The sequence below is a fragment of the Symphalangus syndactylus genome, chromosome 10 (assembly GCF_028878055.3).
Source record: "Symphalangus syndactylus isolate Jambi chromosome 10, NHGRI_mSymSyn1-v2.1_pri, whole genome shotgun sequence".
Lineage (NCBI taxonomy): Eukaryota > Metazoa > Chordata > Mammalia > Primates > Hylobatidae > Symphalangus > Symphalangus syndactylus.
The window spans coordinates 114929816-114944851 of record NC_072432.2 but is presented as its reverse complement, the minus strand read 5'-3'; the positions used below and the strand labels follow the sequence as shown (position 1 = coordinate 114944851).

The 15036-nt window shown below is 40.3% G+C and overlaps 1 protein-coding gene across 3 annotated transcripts in view; it reads right to left on the bottom strand.

Annotated features, from left to right (window-relative positions):
- Nucleotides 1-15036, bottom strand: part of XPO7 (exportin 7) — an 85673-nt gene extending 70637 nt beyond the window's left edge. For all 3 annotated transcript variants that reach the window (XM_055295564.2, XM_055295565.2, XM_055295567.2), the window contains exon 1: nucleotides 14910-15036. In XM_055295564.2, coding sequence (XP_055151539.2) covers nucleotides 14910-14927 — 18 coding nt within the window. In that variant the 5' untranslated portion in view covers nucleotides 14928-15036. The remainder of the gene's footprint in view (nucleotides 1-14909) is intronic.

Genomic DNA, 15036 nt, shown 5'->3' with positions numbered 1-15036 from the left:
GCCTGCATAGCAATCCACCATATTCTAGTTCTTGCTAATCTCTTGAGCCCCACTGCCTCCTTAGCTCCCCAAGCTTCAGTCAGGATATCTCCTTACAGTTCATCCACGTCGTTCTCACCTCAGGAACTTTCAACATGTCATTTCTTTTTGTCTGGTACACTGTCCCCTTCTTTCAATGAATACTGTCACCTCGAAATAAAAATATCAGTTCTCTATCTTAAAATATTTCTTTTTTTTTTTTTTGAGACGGAGTTTCACTCTTGTTGCCCAGGCTGGAGTGCAGTGGCGCAATCTCAGCTCACCGTAACCTCCACCTCCCAGGTTCAAGCAATTCTCCTGCCTCAGCCTCCCAAGTAGCTGGGATTACAGGCATGTGCCACCATGCCCGGCTAATTTTGTATTTTTAGTAGAGACAGGGTTTCTCCATGTTGGTCAGGCTGGTCTCAAACTCCCGACCTCAGGTGATCTGCCTGCCTCAGCCTCCCAAGTGCTGGGATTATAGGCATGAGCCACCATGCCCGGCCAAAATATTTCATTACAACACTTTTCTTCACAGCACTCACTGCAATTTATAAAAATATATTTATTGGTATAATTTACTGAGTATCTATAAGAACTATGAAAGCAAGGACATGCCTATTTTGTTCTCTGCTTTATCTCTAGTATGCAGCACAGTATTTGCCCGTAACAATATGCAACTAAAAAAAATTTTCTCGTTTAAACCTTAAGCATGTTTACTTGTACATTTTCTTTCATTATGCTAACAACATAACAAAATTAAGATTTTAATGGCTGGAAAAGTTAAAATTCATACATTACCTCTAACAAACAATATACGGTTAGCTACCCTCTAAAAAAGGGTGTATGAATTCTTTTTACTACATAATCACACTCTAAGATTTTTTTCTAGCTTAAAAACGATGTGATTCTAATATCACTTCATTAACCTGATAACAGTTATTATTCTGAATACCATGGACACACAGTAAAATTTCTGCATTCACAAATGAAACATTACAAATATTCAGCTATGGGCAAACAAAAGGGGTAGACCTGGTAGAGAAATGTTAACTGGTTTAACAATGCTTTCTTAATAGACCCACCATATAAATAAAATATAATATAAAAAATGTTACAGTGTTAATAGAATAATGCTGTCTCTGTTTAAAAACAAGAGTCAGGGTAATATTTCAATGTTAAACAGACTTGTACATGTACTCAGGAAACTAATGATATATATAGCCTTGAGGCCTAAAATTAGAGAAATTTTCAAACTGTATTGTATTATCTATTAAATAACAGTAACAATCACACTGTAAAATCCAGCAAAAGGAGGGGCTGGGCGCAGTGGCTCACGCCTGTAATCCCAGCACTTTGGGAGGCCGAGGTGGGCAGATCATGAGGTCAGGAGATCAAGACCATCCTGGCTAACATGGTGAAACCCCGTCTCTACTAAAAAGAGAAAAAATTAGCCGGGTGTGGTGGCACATGCCCGTAGTCCCAGCTACTTGGGAGGCTGAGACAGGAGAATCGCTTGAACCCAGGAGGTGGAGGTTGCAGTGAGCCGAGATTGCGCCACTGTACTCCAGCCTGGGCTGGATGGAGTAAGACTCCATCTCAAAAAAAAAAAAAAAAAATTTCCAGCAAAAGGAGAAGGAAATTTCCATTATGTTCTAAAACCTTAGAATGTGATATATGCCTATAATCCTGGCAGTAAAATACTACAGTATACCACATGCCAATGAATATTTCCTTGCCTGTAGAAACACACCTTTGATTCTCTAACAGAGGTCAATGTGAATATTAAATATACATTACAGCCAACTTTCCTTGAACACTCCCATTTTGTATGTTATTTATTCATGTATACACCTCTATATCACAGGTATAAACAATGAATAGCCTACAGTTTATGACTAGCCGCTAGATTGTATTAACATTTAGCATCCCCTCTGGCCTACTGACCTGTGGTCCAATTGTTATATAAACATTTAAACGTTAGAAATAATAAAAGAAGAGATAAGAAATAAAGGCATAAAGGAAGAAGACAGAGTTTTAACTGGCATAAAAATTCAAAAGAAAGCTTTTCGGCCCTCCTTATCTCTTTTCCCATGAGAAAACCCAAAACACCACGGGTACTCCTTTAGAAGATTCGGCAAGAAAGAAGCATAAGAAACTCGAAACAGAACATTAAAGGGAAGAAAGATAAAAGCAATCACAATACTTAATCCTGGAACCCTTTACTTTGATTCACAGAAGCAAAGAATTCAGGGTTTCATATTTACTCTCTGACTAAAAAAAAGTAAAAAAGAATATTAAGTAAATGTTTCTTAAGAAGTTTTGACATACATGCCCCACACATTACTAGTTTTCTCATTCTCTGGAATTCTAAATCATTTTTCCCTGAACAGTTTTGTAAAATATCAATTTGCTTTTCAAGTTTACACTGCTGTATGATCTATAGAAAATGATTTTTATTAATCAAGTCAGCAAATAAGGAAGACCAGGCAAACAGCATACTTAAAAGAAACTTCTGGCCAGGCGTGGTGGCTCAGGCCTGCCATCTCAGCACTTTGGGAGGTGTGCAGATCACCTGAGGTCAGGAGTTCGAGACCAGCCTGGCCAACATGGTGAAACTCCGTCTCTACTAAAAACACAAGAATTAGCTGGGCGTGGTGGTGGGTGCTTGTAATCTCAGCTACTCAGGAGGCTGAGGCAGGAAAATCGCTTGAACCCAGGAGGCGGAGGTTGCAATGGGCCAAGATCACGCCACTGCACTCCAACCTGGGCAACAAGGGCAAGACTTCGTCTCAAAATAAATAAATTAAATAATCTTCTAACAGAATAAAAGATTTTAAAAAAGAAGTCTTTTCTAGATACCCTTGAAACAACAGTTGATACAGGATAAAGAAAATGAATCTGGTTTTCTAACAGTTAAAACATGGGATGGAGAGACAAAACAGACCAAGAGTAGATAAGGTAGAATTGATAGAAACCTTTAAGGGGTATTGGCGGCCAGAGTAGTCAACAATTCATGATTCATTCAAACTCCTGAGACTACGACCTCTTCTTTCTTGCATTAAATGCATGCCAATAAATTAAATGCATGCCTATTTCATTGCTGGTTGTAAAAAACATTTTACTCTTGTCAGTGGTAACAGAATCTGAGGCTGTTCCAGCAAACAAAATAGAATAAAATATCAGTGTTTCACTCAAGTCTTGCGGTTGATATAAGTTAATAAGAAATAAGGTAGGCATGGGCCAGGTGCGGTGGCTCACGCCTGTAATCCCAGCAATTTGGGAGGCCGAGGTCAAGAGTTCGAGACCAGCCTGACCAAGATGGTGAAACCCCACCGCTACTAAAAATACAAAAATTAACTGGGCGTGGTGGCAGGTGCTTGTATTCCCACTACTTGGGAGGCTGAAGCAGGAGAATCACTTGAACCTGGGAGGTGGAGGTTGCAGTGAGCCGAGATTGTGCCACTGCACTCTTGCCTGGTCAACAGAGCAAGATTCTGTCTACAAAAAAAAAAAAGAGAGAGAGAGAGAGAGAAGTAAGATAGGCATGGGGTGGGCACAGTGGCTCATGGCTGTAATCCCAGCACTTTGGGAAGCAGAGGTGGGCAGATCACTTGAGGTCAGGAGTTCAAGACCAGCCTGGCCAACATGATGAAACCCTGTCTCTACCAAAACATACAACAATTAGCTGGGCATGGTGGTGTAGTCCCAGCCTTATTTGGGAGGCTGAAGTGGGAGAACTGCTTGAACCCAGAAGGCAGAGGTTGCAGTGAGCTGAGATCAGAGATCGCACCACTGCACTCCAGCTTGGGCAACAAAGTAGCTGACATCTGAGATATTTACAGCATCTAAAGGCTATTGAAATGGAATTTCACTATGAAAAAAATGTGAGTTCTAATTCAACTTGATAACAGATAAACAATCAACTTCCTATACCATTGTTGCAGTAATTACTCTGTCACTCTACTGAAAAACCTTCAACTACACACCTATGGTACAATTATTATGCTACAACAGGCACTTCCATGTTCTGGTCTCTTCCTATCATTACATTGATTTCCTCCACAGAAGCCATATTTGCTTTCCTGGAATGTTAAGTGAACATATATATAGCTTTATCTATGGTACTCTGCTTGGTGTGCTCTTATCAGTCTGGAGGACACCAGGCCTTTTCAGATCTGGCTTAATTATTCACCACTTTAAGAAGGCTTTCCTGGATCTCCAAGGGAGGACTGACCCTTGCGTCTTATGTTCCATGCATAGACGTGTCCTATCACTGATCTCACTCTATAACCCTTATTGGCATACATTTCTAGCTATTCAGGTCCTTGAGCAAGGACACTGTATTTTATTCACATTTATATTTCCATTGCCTAACAATCTGGCACACAGTACATCATCAAACAATACCAGCCAAATGAGGGAATGTTTACTGATGTGTGTATCTCACCAAATAACCAGAAGGACAATACCATTCTAAACAATACTATTCTGTTAAATAGGTGAACATTTAGGGTGCACATAAAATACATCTGGTCAATTAGAGAATGTGACAAAAACCATGTTTGAAACCAGAAATGGCAGAAGTTGTTTTAAAACATATCCTTCTGGGTGCCTCTAAAACATCCACTCATCACACATTTCCTCCACTTTCTCAGTGTTAGCTGGTGCATTTAGATTCCTACTTCAGCAAAACATTTATTTCTAGGATGGATTAGGGAGATATTGACATGAGTGATGAATCACCAAAAACTTACAAACATCTCTATGTTAAGAACAAAATAATTCATAATTACATAATATTTTTGTCAAAGAGAATGACTATGTAATCATAGATTTACTGACTTTCACTTCACTCTTTAGAGTCAGTTATGCCTGCCCCTTAGCGCAGTAACACAAAACAGTTTACAGTGGAAAAAAAAAAAATCCTTTAAATTCAATCTTGAAATAGGCTATCTTAGCCATTTCAACTTAGAATATTTCTGAATTATTTTCAAAGCTCATGCTATTATGAAAAACTTTATGATAAATAATATTTTAAAATTAGAAGCTGAAGAGAACTAGGATTGCTAGTATATCAGGACTTAGCACCAGGAAAAAGTGATTTCATGGTTTAATATCTCCCTCCATATTCTTCATCTCATCTGTAAAATAGTTATAAATATGTGGGAATTTTAGAAGGTTTGTTCTTTGCAAAACGCTTTGGGAGATAATAAATTAACACTTGTTTTTTTCCCCTTAAAACACTATTTCCTATCAGTAAAATTCCGAATTTCTTTTATGAGTTAACTGCTTCCCCTCATCACTTGGCCAAGAGAACAGGACATACATGGATAACAAAATATATCCATTTGCATTCGCACACATCTGAGAGGACGAGGATCTAGCTTATTTTTACGGACATCCAGGAAAGCTATGTTCCACTTTGCTTCTAATCCCTTTGGTTCAGTAGCAAGTTTATTCGAGAGTAGCACTGTCCAATAGAAATTTCCGTGATAGTGGAAATATTTTATATCTGCACTATGCAATATGGTAGCCACTAGCCTCATGCGGCTACTGAGCACTTGAAATGTGGTTGGCACGACTGAAGAACTTGATGCAGTTCCTGTCAAACTGGGTTTGGGTTAGAAACTTACTGGGCTGGTACCTCCTCCACCCAAAAGTCAGGCAATAGATTTGAAGGGGCACATCACCAAAGAAGATCTACAAGGAGTCTGCAAATGTTTTCTCTAAAGGGCCAGAAAGTAAATATTTTAGGCCAAAATGTCTGTCAAGACTATTCAACTCTGCCACTGTGGTACAAAAATAGCCATAGGGGATACACAGATGAATGCATGTTCCAATAAACCTTATTTATCAACAACGAAATCAGAATTTCATATAATTATCATGCAACATGGAGTATTATTCTTTTAGATGTTTTCAATCATTTAAAATGTAAAAGCTATTCTCAGGGTGCAGGCCATACAAAAACAGGCTGTCAGGCCAAAACACCAGCCTGGTTTGCAAGCCTGAGATATACAAATGTCAGTAAGCACATGAAGAGATGCTCAACATGTTAGTCATCAAAGAAGTACAAACTAAAAACACAAGATCCTACTAGAATGGCAAAAGAATGACAATACTAAATGTTGGTGAAGTTATGAAATAACTCGAGGTACAGTCACTTTGGAAAATTGACAGTTTCTTTAAAAATGTAAACATACACAGTAAGACTCAGCCATTCTACTCCCAGGTAATCAAGAGAAATAAAAATGTACATCCATACAGAGACTGGTAAATGAATATTCACAGCGCCTTTATTCACAATGACTAAAAACTGGGAACAACCTGAATGTCTCCCAAAGAGTGAATGGATACATCCAATGTGATATATTCATACAATGGAATACTTGTCAACAATGAAAAGTAACCAAGCACTCCTATTATGCAACAATGAGAATGAATCTCAGAGTCACTGTGCTGACGGAAAGAAGTCAGAAAACAAGACTATACAGTAAGTCCATTATATAAAATTCCAGAAAATGCAAACTAATTTATAGTGACAGAAAGCAGAACAGAGTTGTGTGGGGCTGAGACCTGAGGGAGGGACAGACTGCAAAAAGGAAATGTTCCATATTTTGATCCCGGAGTCACAGGTGTATGTATCTGTCAATTTGTACACTTTAAATGGATGCAGTTTACTGTACGCATAAAACTTGAGTAAAAAGGAAAGATTTTATTCCACTGGCAACAGATTTACACAACAGTAATCTCTATGAACCAAATATCCACTTTCCTGAGTGCTGTTTACATTTGAGGTGATGGGTATGGGAGGAATAGATAAGAAGTTGGGTCAGCCGGGCACGGTGGCTCACGCCTGTAATCCCAGCACTTTGGGAGGCCGAGACAGGAGGATCACCTGAAGTCGGGAGCTCAAGACCAGTCGGGCCAAAATGGAGAAACCCCGTCTCTACTAAAAATACAAAATTAGCTGGGCGTGGTGGTGCATGCCTGTAATCCCAGCTACTTGGGAGGCTGAGGCAGGAGAATTGCTTGAACCCGGGAGGGCAGATGTAACGGTGAGCGGAGATTGCGCCACTGCACTCCAGCCTGGGCAACAAGAGCAAAACTCCATCTTAAAAAAAAAAAAAAAAAAGTTGCTTTTTAAGTCTCACCCTATCAATGTTGATAGGAAATGTGCCTCTGGGAACCTCTACGGTACATTAATAGTAACCTAAACCAAACAGCTCTGAATGGACAGGTTTTAGGAATTCTGTGAAATTAAAACTTCTTGCTCACAACATTCTGCTCTCCCTGTTTGGAGAGTGGCTAACTGTAGCATTCCAAGAACTAGTAAATAATCCTTTACATTACAACAAATTTTCATTTGTAACACCTGTGGGATAATGTCTTTATTTTATTTGAATTTTATTTTATTATTTTTTTTTAAGACTTGGGGTCTTGCTATGTTACCCAGGCTGGACTTGAACTCCTGTACCCAAGTGATCCTCCCAGCTTAGCCTCCCCAGTAGGTGGGACTACAAGCATGTGTGCCCCTGCCTGGCTTATCCTTAAATACTCCCTGTTGCTCAGGTTCAATTCGCCTAAAAACAATTTAATATTGGTTTTATGAAGGCCTGAAGAAAGTTGCTCAGTTCTAGAACATTATCAGTTCAAAATATTAAGACTAAGGAAAACAAGGTCACATTTTCCAGTAAGTTTTATTTAATCTTTAAAATTCTTGGGTATGCCCCAGGCTAGTTTTTGATAAGACCTCGCAGGGATCCTTAGATGGGTCAATGACAAGCTGAAGATAAAAAAATCACCTACTAACACAAAACATTATATTCTAAATAATTTGTGGCTATATATTGGGCAAAATTTAGACTTTTTTTTCAACTGAGTATAGATGTATAGATATGTGAAATATACATCGGGTTTCCCAGATCTTTTTCAGAGCAAACTGTATGTAACAAGTTCTTAAAGTTAAATTTCATGACTAATTTTAGACAATATCTTTTTGGAAGACAGAAATAAAGCACTGAAGTTCAGGAGTTAGTGGAGGTGAATGAGGTTAAAAAAAAACAAGCTTTGAAATAATTTTTGCCCAACTCATGACATATGCTTTCAAAACTTTGCAAACAATTCTAAATAGAATTGGAAAAAATCCTAAGAAAACCCTTAATTTCCCTTTTCTAGCCTTAAATACACCCCTTTAAACTGTAAATTGACTCAAACTTTAGGGCAAATGTCTAGCAAAACTCTCAATTCTTTCTGAGACTGCACACTGTAAATATCATAATTTCTTATCACGTGAAGTACCAATGAGATCAGCATGTGTCCAACACAAGTTCATACATTTAAAAGCTAAAAGGCCACCGCAGCTATAAGATTACAATTTCCTGAAGTAGTACAAGGGATATTTTAATAATCTGCTTGTTTTCAGAGGAATCTTTTTTTCCAGAGGAAAACATTTTGATTTTGTTTTTTCATCTAACTAATGTTTTTCTAAGAGAGGTTTAAAACCCAGGGGCTTTTAAGTGAGAATCATTTCTCAGCCTACTGGCAACAACATTTGACTAATAATGTTAATTTCTTGTCCCATAAGAAATATCTTTCACTGCTTATTGTCCAACTAAGAGACCTCTTCCGTTACTGTTTGGGGCATAAGAGAGCTCAATTTGTGAGAAGTGCTACAGATGACTAGATCTTACAGAAAAAAACTCTGGGAGTTTAAGAAATTGGGCGTAAAGAGGAGGAAGATATATTTAAGATAGATAAAATGGAAATGTTAGTTTGAGCAAAAATGTATTAAGAAATTTTACAAACATGTACATATGAATTGAGAACACGGTGGTATATTGGGGAGAGAATATAAGGATGACAACTGGAAATCCCATCCAGAATGCTTGAAGTACAAGGGACTTCACAGATCACTTAATCCAGGCTCAGAGACCAAACGAGTTTCCCAATTAAATGGCGTAACACTATAAAAGGCTTAGCATGGTGCCTGGCATATAACAGACACTCAGTTAATACTGGTATCCCCCTTTCCCTATGACCAACCAAGTCACACTCCAGTAAGTCTTACAATAACCACCACCATGAATATCACCTAAATCTTCCAACAGCGAGTTCTCCAGTCTTCCAGGGATACCAGGTTTTTTAATCAGCTTATTTCAAGGAAAATTCTATTACTATTATCTCTATACCGATGTTACATTGCTGCGGTGAGCACTAAATGAGATCATTAATGCTAGCATGAAGTTTCCAATTCTGCCTTCTCTTAAATACATCCTTCCCATTTTATGGCAGTAGGAGTGTGTGTGTGTCCTTGTGTGCATGCACACATGTGCGAAGGGGTGAACAGCCATTGAAGCAAATATCAGAAATACTTAGGATCTAGGTTTTTACGAATGTCTCCCTCCCCCAAGATTTTGATATGCCTCCTGGGTACCAATCCCATTCCACTGAGAATTTCCTAGTAATGAGTCACTATAAACGTTAGGAATGAATGTATTCCAGAGATGTATTGGAATGGGGGAAAAAGATAACGGCGTAGTGACTGCCCCCCATTCAGGGACATGTTGACAAAACCAGTCTCACTACAAATTCACAACTCAATGACCAGGCTTGTTGTGATGCTCAATTCAATGTAAGGCCCTGAAAGTCGAATATCACATCTTGTATTTCCTTCTATGTGTCTGCACAGTAATAAAAATGGGATATTAGTAGATGCTTAACTGGTCACCATTAATCGTCCTCAAGAATTTAATTCAGTATTTAAAAATTCAGCTTGCATGTAGCTGTCCAGGAACATTTATCATGGTCCTGAACTTGCTTTTCAAGTAAGTCAGAAGAGAAATACTTGTAAGTCAGTTTCTCAATAAAATGTTGTGAGCATTTTCATCTAAAAAGAAACCTATCTTTAAACTCTAGTTAACAAGGTTCGTGAATGGCCTAAAATTGTAGGTAAAATTTTGTGTAGGCACACTCTCCCCACCCCCACCAGAGAGCAGTAACAGCTTCCATCACATTCTGAAATAAATCCCCCCAAAGCTGTATAATCACTGCTCTGTACTGCTTCTCCCCCTGGCTTTGAAGCTAAAACTCTCAAGTTACTCAGCTTGAGTTCGAAAAGCAGATTTAAAAATAAAATGACCGGATAGTAGTTACTGGGGTAGGGTAGGGTGGGGGGCTACGGGTAGCTGTTGAGACGGTATCAGGGGACTTCTGGGGCACAGATAATACTGACTTGATTTGGGTGCTGGTTAGGAAGGAGTATTCATTTTGTGAAAATTCATCAAGCTGAACACATATGATTTCTGTACCTGTCTGCAGGTATATATTTCAATAAAAAGTTTTTGAAAAAAATAACAAAGATGGGTCACTTATACACAGCATATATCATTACAGAATTTAATGAAGTCCTTAAAAATGATGCACTAGGAGAGGCCCATTGGTAAAGAACTGCAGCCTCTGGACAACAGCCAGTGAGGAACTGAGGACTGACCAGGACCACTGTGCGTAAACCTAAAGAAAATTCTCTATCCTCAAGTCAGGGATAGAGACTGCAGCCTGGAGCCCCAGCTGAGAGTTTGACTGCAAATGAGACCCTGAACCAAAACCATCTAGTTAAGCCACTCCCAGATTCCTAACCCTGAGAAAATGTGAGATAATGTTAGGTGTTTAAAAAAAAAAAAAGATGCAGTTTCAAAACACTATCTTCCTTGCACATATTGAAGTGGGCAAAGTAGCCTCAGTAGCTGTACCTACAGAGAGACATTAGCTTATTGGTTTAAACTGGCAACTTGCCCACCTCGAAAGGCTGTGGTACAATATTCTTTCAAAACCCAACCAAGAAAAAAGAAAATACAGCTGGTGGTTATGAACATCAATTTCTGGGTCAAATGGAAGCTAATTTCTCTGTAAGATATAGAACAGGGATCTTCCTGATACTTCTTTCTATACCTTCATCTAAATTAGATTCTCCCATCACTGTACTGTATTTTGTTTTTTCTGTGTTAAGTGTTTGAATGATCCCACACGTGTATATACATCCCTTAATTTTTCTCAAAGCTTCTCAGGAAATATACTAAAGTCAGAGTAATCAAGTAAATATATATATATATATATATATATAAATACATATAGATATAAATACATACATAGATATAAATACATATATATATATATGTATGTTTTAAATACAGACATTTCCAGTGTGGTGTTGAATAGGAGTAAAATAATGAAATAAAATACACACATATTATTTGTATAAACCCACGAAAGAGGTATAATCAGGGTGGGAGTGGGTGATGGGGTATAGTTATTGCTTATCACCCAACACAGATGTAGCATGTTTTGAAATCAATGTATTCTTTCTTGTATCTATGTGTGTGCTCCTGAAGCCTGCCAAAAGAGCATCAGAATTGGACATTTCAGCAGTCTGGCTCCAGTGTCTTTCTCATTCTGAATCCTCTGCAGTGCCCAGTACAGAAAGGGCCTTGCACACACTAAGCATTCTGGTATTAGTCGAACTGGAAAAAAGTTAGAAAAGTTATGTTTCTTCCATTTAAAATTCTCAAAAGTTGTACGGAATTCCCTTTTCAAAATGGACTACCCATAGTACTTATCACTTCCTTGCGTATTGTTAAAAGCTGAAAAAACAACCATCACTTTTGCTATAATCAGGCCGAATTTTTGCACCCTGCTAAAATTTAACCTGACAAGTTGTAATGATTCTTCACAACTCCCTAGAGTTACACTGGCAGTCAATATTTAATTACTGTGCCTGGAATTTAAAACAAACTATGACTACTTTGCAAATAGTACATTCTCCTAGTATAGTCATAATGCAGAGCCCAGGAAATAATAAGACCCAGCACAACAACGTAGTAATTCCAACAAAATCCTGGAATCAGTCTTCATTTCCATTATTTATAGTAAAGTTAATGTAATTCATATTAAATAACATATTCGATATATAAATCATATTCTTTCCTTTTCCTCTCGGGCTCCTGAACACCAGCTAGCAGTATTAAAACTAACATCTGATCCTTCTTAATCTTTTTCATCACCACTGTTCACTGAGCGTTGTCTTCATCTCTTTGCAATAACTTGCCAGCTTTAGATATGTTAAAAAAAAAACATGAAAGGAAGGGCAACTAAACATAATTAAACAAAAAACACAAGTAAGTTTGATTTTTTTCTCCCAGGCAAAGCTTTGTAACCACCCTGTCTTCAGGGTGAAAGTTAGATAAGGTTATCTAAGACCAAGAGTAAGAAACCCATCACATCAAGGAGCTGTTTAAGGGCACTCTTCTACAGACACTTGCCTGTAACATCAACAGAGCTAAAGGGCAAACCAAATATTATAATTTTCCCATTACTAAAGTTTTATAGCACTTAAAATCTTCCAAAAAACACATATCCTTAGAAGAGAGATATCCAAGACATCAGCCTGAGAGAACCCGAGAATCATATGACACTCAGCCTCAATTATGAAAAGACTGCTCACCCTGGTGGTTCAGGAAAGCACTAGATAACATAATGACTCGACTATTTAGTTCTACAAATGCAACTCTCCAATAACCAGTCATGAATCTGTAACAGACACCTTTATAAACTTCACGTTTGATCAGTGTTATGAGAAAAATACCCCTGCCACCCTCCCCTCAATGCATTGCAGACTGGTCTTTAATGAATCCTTTACTTACTCATTCTACCTAGGGAAGGGTGTATCTTTTTCATAGGAAGGTTTTCTGCCACAATAAAGTACCACCTTAACATCTGTGAGTGCCCAATACTATTAACACTTAGTGGTCTAACAAAGAAAAGCAGTATGTCCCATTCTCTCTAAAGAGAAAAAAATTCACTCACAAACTTACTCCGTTGATGTGAAGACCACTAAGCACTAATTTAGACCAACAGATTGCAGGTCTTAAAAGTAAATAAAAGGTACCAATAAAACACTGACCAACATGCTCCCCTTTGTTTTGAAAAGTTAATAAATTCTTACTTCCGTAGATTTTTGAGTGGTGAGTGGGAGAACAACATCTTACTAAAAATAAGACAGACCTTCCTTGGAGCGACAAATGCTGTGAAGATTGCTTTGATGCATCCTGACTTTCACAGGAATGACAACCTTTTTGCTTCGAAAATGTGGGAGATCACATTAAGAGATATTTCTTTAAGGGAAACAGCAAATAGCACGATGTATGTTCATAAAAGTACTGACTCCCTCTGCATTCCGAAGCATGGTTCATAAAGGCTATCTATTCAAAGCCTGTTCTAGAATGCTCATAAACATACCCCCACCCCCCCGTAAGGAAGCGCACTGGACCCAAACTCCAGACTTTGGGACACTTAGACTTACCCTAACCAAATCTCATTATCATTCTTGTGCTTTGGTTTTTGTTCCTTTAAACGACAGAAGTAATTCCTGCCTACTGAGTCTTGTAAGATGCAAGAATTTTTAAAAATCACATAAAATCTTCCACGCTTCTTAGAAATGGCTGCTATAAAACTCAAGGTGCTACACTATTATTATCATCTCCTTGTATTAACTTTTACTGCCACTTCTGAATTAAGCCAAGGTACTGGCTTTGAAACACAAATCCCGTGGTTTTCCATCTGTGATTATGTTTCTTGCTATAATTCTGTCCTGACAACTTGTCCCGTACACTCCGAAGATCTACTTTACTGATCTCTGGCCTGAAAATTAAGTCTTTTATTTAGTCCCTTCTCTCCAAAGAAAGGGGCAGAAGTCACACCACTCCAGATTCTTGTAGACGTATTAAGAATGAGATCATTCTTTTTACTTGAGGAATGATGCCACAGAGTATAAAGGCGACACTTCTTGCCCTCTAATCTTTCCTTCCCACAACACAAAACCCGTGCAGCTGGCTACCTAGAAAACTGGAAGGTTCCCCACAATGGAGGTGCATCAATAACTGTCATAAAAATATCAGATCTCAGGCACAGACAGGAAAAACTTTATCTAGTTTGCAAGAAATTAAATCCTGCAGTCCTCCAGCTGCTACTGGGTTTGGTATGGGTTATCCCTTTCTAGGGCCTGTGCCTGTCTTTGAGAAGAGTGGCCTGGCCCCACAGCACGCTCAGGGCAGCTCTTGAGCCGGATCAAGACCCTCCCGAGCAACGTCTGCACCCAACCCTGCCATCTCTCATTTCAGACACACCCCCCTCCACCCCGTGTTTCATAGGAGGTGTGGGCGCTCAACTCCTTCACTGTGGCTAGGGGTACGCGAGGGGAGGCGGGCCGAGGCCTGAGCACCCATTTTGGTGGACCGGGGAGCTCGGCCCTCCGGGCTGTGCGATTTGGAGTGTCGAAGTGAAGGGAGCATCCGTGGGACGGGGAAGGAGGCCGGGGCTGCTGGGGGGTCTCTCGTATTCCGGGGCGTGAGAGGAAGGCGGCGGGAAAGACTCCGGAGAGCGAGGTTTATCAGCGCGAGGTTTCCTTTTTGTTATCTGCTAAGGCATGGCGGGCATCATGGGGGCGTCCCCCTCAGTAAAGTCAGCAAGGGGGTCCTCCTCGCTTCACCGTGGGGCGGGCAGGGGGGGCCTGAGGACTTGACGGAGGCCTCCCCCGGGCACGAAGACAGTGACTGACGAGCGTTGTGGGCTGCGCGCGCCGGGACGCCCGTTCCTGCCCCTGCAGCCCCGCGCGCGAGGCGTGGGACCGGGTGGGAGGGGACGGAGGAGGCCCCCGGCCCGGGAGGCGGGAAAGGCCCCGGGGCTCCGGGACGGGCGGCGGCTCCAGAGCCCCGAGTGGCGGCGGCGCGGGCCTGGCGAGTCCCGAGCCGGCTGGCGCCCTGTGGGCCGTGTGCGACCCCCACTCCACTCGCCGCTCTCCGTGGTCACCCCCTCCACCCCGCGGCTCCTCTCACCTGCACATGATCCGCCATTTTGCTCCATTCATGCTCCTCTCCGGCCCCCCCTCCCCCCCAGCGCGCACCTCGGCCGGGGCCGCTGCCGCCGCTGCCGCCGACGCCGTCGCCGCTGCGCCTGCGCACT